Genomic DNA, 5735 nt, shown 5'->3' on the forward strand with positions numbered 1-5735 from the left:
TCTTTCCTTCCCTTTCTTTCCTTCCCTTTCTTTCCTTCCCTTTCTTTTGCCTCCAGCCAGAAGAGGAGGACACTGCAGGCACAATGGCTTTCTTTCTCAAACCACGGCCATGCACATGGGACCTTGCCCTGGACTACCACACTGCCAAACAGTTTGAAGGTAATCAAAGCAGGAGCAAAGTACTAATTCCTGGTGTTTTCTGGGGCTACATCAAATGAGATGTCTAATGAGTTGGAGATTCTCCAGCTCCACCTTCTGTATCTCTGGGTCCTCCGTCTACAGCCTCCGTGTCTTGACTCGTCCATCTCCAACCTGGCCCAGAGATCCTCCATCTCCAGCATCCATATTTTATCTCTTCCTTCTACAGTCTCAACTGGAGAGTCTCCTTTTCTTGACTTCTCTGTCTCCAACCTGAGTTGGATATCCTCCATTTCCAACCTCCACCTCTTCACTCTTCCATCTCCAACCTCACCCCTCCTCTCTCTTTCTCTTTGAAAAGTCGGCAGTGACTTTTGAATCAGGTTTTTGGGTGCCTCCTCTACACTTAAATGTGGCTTCTGATCCCTTCTCTGTCTTGCTTTTCAGTGGATGTGACCCTGGATCCAGCCACAGTGGGTCCTGAGGTGATCCTCTCCGAGGACCTCAAAGAGGCCACTTGGGGCAGACCTCAGCGCCGGTGGCCTGAGGGTCCCAGCCGGTTCGACACAGATCCGTGCATGCTGGGCAGCGAGGGCTTCACCTCAGGCCGTCACTACTGGGAGGTGGAGGCCAATGGGCGCTTCTGGACCGTGGGAGTGGCCCGTGAGTCGGTTCAGAGGAAAGGCCGTGTCCTCTTCAAGCCCAGCGCTGAGATTTGGGGCTTGCAGAAGTATGATGAGCTCTGTGTTGCCCTCACGGCTCCATCCAACACCTCCATCCCACTCCTCAATGGGGAGATTGGGGTCTACCTGGACTACGAGGTGGGACAGGTCTCTTTCTATGCTGTTGGCAGCCGCCAGTGCATCTTCACCTTCTCTGTGGCTTCCTTCAGTGGAGAGAAGGTCTTCCCCTACTTCTGTGTGCTCCTCTCAACCATCAAATTGTCCCCCAAGGGCTGATGTGCTGACAGGGTCGTTCCACAGCTGGTTGCACCATGGTGTTTGGAATGCTCCTTGATGCTCCTCCAGTCTTCTCTTCCAGGTCTTGGAGTCCTTTCCAGCTCAACTCATGGTCCTACCTTCATCATAGATGTCTTTATTTTGGGTTATGTCCAGGGGATTTTGAGTCTGCGCTCAGCACAGCTCGTCTCATCTCAAAGCCACTGTCATTAAATTCATTCAAAGCTTGTTAACAGAAGCAGGGCTACGCTGAACTGGTTTTGACCTGAAAACTTGACCTTTCCTCCCAGATAGCCTTCTCTGATAATTCCTTTGCTGACCCCAATGCCCATCACTGGCCAGGCTTCCAACCCAGATTAAAAATCTTAATTTTTGCAGGTTTTGCGTTAATGCCAGCTGCTGCGTCATTTTAAAACTGATTTTGTCATCACAAGGCTGTGCTCACGCTCACTTCCCCCACTCTTTCCCTCTCCATGCTCAGGATGTATTTCCAAGTAATTAACATGCAATTTATATAAATGTGCTCAGAATATAATAAATTTTTTTTCTAAGAAGCAGGAGGCGTCTGCATTTGACCTCTCACCAAGTTGCCCTAGACCTAAAAAGACCCCCCAAGGCTGCCCTAGCCCCCAGGATCCCCTAGGACTGCCCTATGTGGGTCTCCAAAGGTTGCCCTTTCCCATCAACACCTTGTTGGTCCCCTGGTACCCCCAAGAACCCCTCATGCAGGGGATTCAAAGCCTTTTTGAGGTTTGGTGCAGCAGGTATCTGAGTGTGAGAAGCCCTCCCTTCAGCACCCAAGGAGCTGACACAGAGGTTTTTAGCCCGTCTCATCCCACTGCCCTTGCCTGAGCTCTGCAGCTCAGGTTTATTACAAATCCAGCTCCTCTCAGTGCTGCAGTAGGAGGAGCTGAGTCCGTTGTCATCCAGGTAAGCGCAGAGCCCACCACCACGGATTTGAAACCTGGAAGGACAGAGGAGAAAATCCCCCTCAGACAGGCTCAGCAGGAAAAAGGAGAAAAGTCACACATAGGCTTCCCCCCATTTCAGTTCTCGGGCATCCTTTTGGGCATCAACATGCCAAAATATCAATATATATTTCTTATATAGGAGTAGAAATTATTCAGCATCAATATGCCAACACTGATGCTGATTTATTTCTATTTCTAATAAGAAATCCAAAGCTTTGCAAGAAAAAAAAGAACTTACAATAAAACATCTAATCTCAGTATTTTCTCACCAAACACACCACTCCCATATCTTAGGTCAAGGAGAGAAACAAGATGCAGTGTTGCCCTTCCCAAACATCACTGTCCCATTACTGCCTCTGGATGCACCTCAAGTGCCAGAAGAAATGCACATTTCGTGGCTGGGGAAACACCAACCAACAACGTAACGATGACAAACACAGACTCACAAGTGTGATAAAAGTGAGTGGTTCACCCATTGCCATGGCTGCTCCTCATCTTTCCGCAAAAGGCCAATCCAATGCTCTGAAATGCCTTTATATCTCATCACAAAGCTCTAAAAAAGAGGAAAAAAGGTTTTTACCTCCTTCTAACAAAAAATCTCCATTTTACCAGTTGTTTGTGCTCCTTTAGGGCTTCTTTGGGGCTTGAACCTTTCCATCTGCTAACAAGATGTGTCACCTAGCTACAGTTCTTGCAGCAGTTGGCTTTGGTGAGGAATTTCAAGAGACCCATGATGACCAAGCCTCAAGAAAACCGTCTTCCCCAAGTTCCTGCCCCAGATCTCCAAGAAAGACCAATCAAAGAAACCACGAGGTGTCAAATATGTTGATTTGGGTTTTTTTTCCTGATGCTAAGCATGTCCTCTTGTCTCCTTACCAAGTCTTCCATGCTGTCCAGGATGGCCAAGGAAGCACCAAGTGCTGAGCAGTTGTCCTGGCTGGATGTCCAGTTCCCTGCAGCCTCCGAAAAATAGTAGCATTTTCCTCTATATCTGATCCAGTCGAAGGGGCACTGAAAGTAGGGCTGGGGATGAGGCTGAAAAGCCTGCACTGTCATTAAAAATAGAACAATGTTAAGGAGCAGCACCTTTCCTTTGCGTCTCTCGAGTGGGGAGGTCATCCTCCACCCAATGGTTTCTGAAGGTCTTGCATCTGCCTCAACCGTGAGTAAAAAGAAAAATTAAGATACCAAAAGAAATCGTGGGAGAAAATAAGCTCAAATCATGGCCCAGCTCGTGGTGTTGACCAAGAAACATGATTGCCGCACCTTCAAAGAAAGAAACAGGGTGGTAGCCTTCAGAAAACTGCAGTTTTAAAAGGAGTTTCAAAATAATCCTATCCCTAATATGCTCTTTGGTGTTTCTCTCTATCATTAATGCAAAGTAGTGAAAATGACAAAAAATAAATTCTCCTATTCCTGGAGACTTCTTAGCTTGTTGGGACTCAAGCTAATGTCTCTAGGCCCATTCTTCTCTGAAAACAATACTTTTGGGTGGCTGTATGTATGAAATGGCTTTTCCTGTTGCTTTTCTAAGGATTTCTGGATGACATCAGCTCCCGCACCAAGGGGATGAGTTTGGTCTTCTGTAGAAAAGCTGCTCTGAAATAGGACAGCAGGTTGGGTGGGCTCTGTCTTCCACAGGAGAAGTGGAGGTAGATCTGTGCAACATGTGCAACAACTCAAAATATCTCAGAGACATTCCTCGTGAGACCTAAAACCAACCTGCAAAAGTGATGGCTGTGACAAGCAGAGCCGTGAAGAGCGCTGCCAGCATCACCTGGCAGGTGACACGTGCCTCCGGCTTCATGTCCAGGCTGTGACCTGCACGAGAACAGACCTTCAGTGCCTCTGTGAAGAGTTTCCAGGGGAGCAACATGCTCCAGGTCATGCCCAGATGATGACAGGTTGGTCTCTTCCTCATGCTGGGGGACTTGGTGTCATTTTGTGTGAGAAATATAAAAAAATTCTTCTCCAAAATTATATATTTTTTTTTAATTTATGGAAATCCTATGGAGAATCTCCTCCACAGCTCCAGCTTGAAACTCCTGAGATGCACCATAATTAAAATCATGCTTTAATTTCTGGGTTTTGCCTCATTATTAAAGTTCAGTGGAGTTTTTTTCTCCATCTAAACTGAGACACTTTGGGTCTTGAAAATTATCCAAGTCATGGTGCCTCCATCTCTGGGTCCTGTGATCAAGAATATGCTCTTTCCCTTCACTATGAGGAAAGAAAATTCTGTTTCCTAGCAGTTTTACCTAAAAATATTAGTGGTTTCACCTCATGGGACTACCCCCACTTTTTATTTAAGCTTTTCCTTTTTTGTCCCCATCTATCACATGAACCAAAACTCATGGGACAAACCCTCCTTTCCCCTCTTCCTCTTGGAAAAATGTTATTAGAAAGTAAGTCAGAAACCAAATATGCCAGCTAATTTAAAATATATATATATATGTATATATATATATATATATATATATATATATAAATAAAAAAAATTAGCAAATAGGAAAAATCAACAAATTTCTAAATCAAAAAAAATTCCCCAAAAATCTTTGTCCCTAGTTGAATAGACTGAGATGATGCAAAAGACTCCCAAAGCTGCTTTTTCACCTTATTGTGGACCAAGAGGATGATAGAGATGGGAGCAAAATAAGGAGACCTGTAACAGGGCAGGTTGAAGGGAAAGAAGTACTTAATAAATATTTTGCTGATGTGTCCAAGTTGCATTTAAAGACCAAACTTCTTTTTGGAGCTTTTAGCAGTTCAACTCTTCAAAAATTTCTTTATTCTCATCCAAAATAAATCAAAAAATTGGAATATTTGTGAAAAAAATATACCCAAAAGAATCAGTTACTTGAGTGCCTCAGGAAGGGTTAATCCTAAATGAAAATAACCCACAGTGTCTGAAATGGGGCTGTTTAGAGCAAAAGTTCCATCTGCTGAGGGACAAAAATTTTCCCTCAAGGGAAGTGCTAGAAAAAGCTTTCCCCCCACCCCCTTACAACCTTACTTCAGCTGGGTTTTGTTCTCAAATTACAGAAGTATTAAAAAGAAAAACAAACCCAGCGATTCTTCAGTTCATTGCCCTACAGTTACCTGCCCTCTTGCTCCTCTCCATGCCCAAAAATCTGGAATAATCTCTCATTTCCTCCATTTTTGGGGTTCCACGTATACAGCTGCTCCTGGCTCACCTGCCAAGCAAAGTTCCATCTGTCAGAGGTACCACAAAGGTTGTCAGCGCTCTAAGTTTTCTCCCCATATTTAAAATTTTCTCCCTGGAATGAAACTTTTCTCCCCAGTTGAAGTTTTCTCCCACAATTAAAATCTACTCCCTGCAATTAAAATTTTCTCCCCCAGTCAGACTTCCCTCCATTAATGTTTTCTTCCCCAAATTGTTTTCTCCCCTCAATTAGTTTTCTCCCCCTACTTATATGTTTCTCCCTTCAATTAAATTTTTCTCCCTGCAATTAAAGTTTTCTCCCACAATCAAACTTTCACCCCCAATTAAAGTTTTCTCCCTCAATTAAAATCTTCTTCCCCTATTAAAGTATCTTCAATTAAAATTTTCTGCCCGTAATTTTCCTCCCTGCAAACCTTTCTCCCCAATAGTTTTCTCTCCCAGATAATATCTTCTCCACTGAGTTAATATTTTCTGTCCAAAATT

The 5735-nt window shown here is 44.3% G+C and overlaps 2 protein-coding genes across 6 annotated transcripts in view; one reads left to right on the forward strand and one right to left on the reverse strand.

The window, feature by feature from the left end:
- The window catches only part of LOC113943267 (butyrophilin subfamily 1 member A1-like), a 2987-nt gene extending 1336 nt beyond the window's left edge, over window positions 1–1651 (forward strand). For 3 of the 5 annotated variants that reach the window (XM_027634828.1, XM_027634831.1, XM_027634829.1), the window contains 2 exons: window positions 57–159; window positions 586–1651. In XM_027634828.1, coding sequence (XP_027490629.1) covers window positions 57–159; window positions 586–1097 — 615 coding nt within the window. In that variant the 3' untranslated portion in view covers window positions 1098–1651. Of the gene's footprint in view, window positions 1–35; window positions 160–585 lie in introns of all 5 variants that reach the window. The other 2 variants (XM_027634830.1, XM_027634827.1) reach the window with 2 other exon arrangements.
- Window positions 1652–1913: 262 nt separating this feature from the next.
- LOC113943269 (C-type lectin domain family 2 member E-like) lies at window positions 1914–4340 on the reverse strand. The gene is made up of 3 exons (XM_027634832.1): window positions 3791–4340; window positions 2945–3117; window positions 1914–2621 (listed from the first exon to the last, which is right to left on the reverse strand). The coding sequence occupies exons 1-3, from the start codon at window positions 3987–3989 to the stop codon at window positions 2511–2513; spliced, it is 483 nt and encodes a 160-aa protein (XP_027490633.1). The 5' UTR covers window positions 3990–4340; the 3' UTR covers window positions 1914–2510.
- Between the last annotated feature and the right edge of the window lie 1395 nt (window positions 4341–5735).

Source organism: Corapipo altera, unplaced genomic scaffold (genome assembly GCF_003945725.1).
Source record: "Corapipo altera isolate COAL_440 unplaced genomic scaffold, ASM394572v1 61411, whole genome shotgun sequence".
Lineage (NCBI taxonomy): Eukaryota > Metazoa > Chordata > Aves > Passeriformes > Pipridae > Corapipo > Corapipo altera.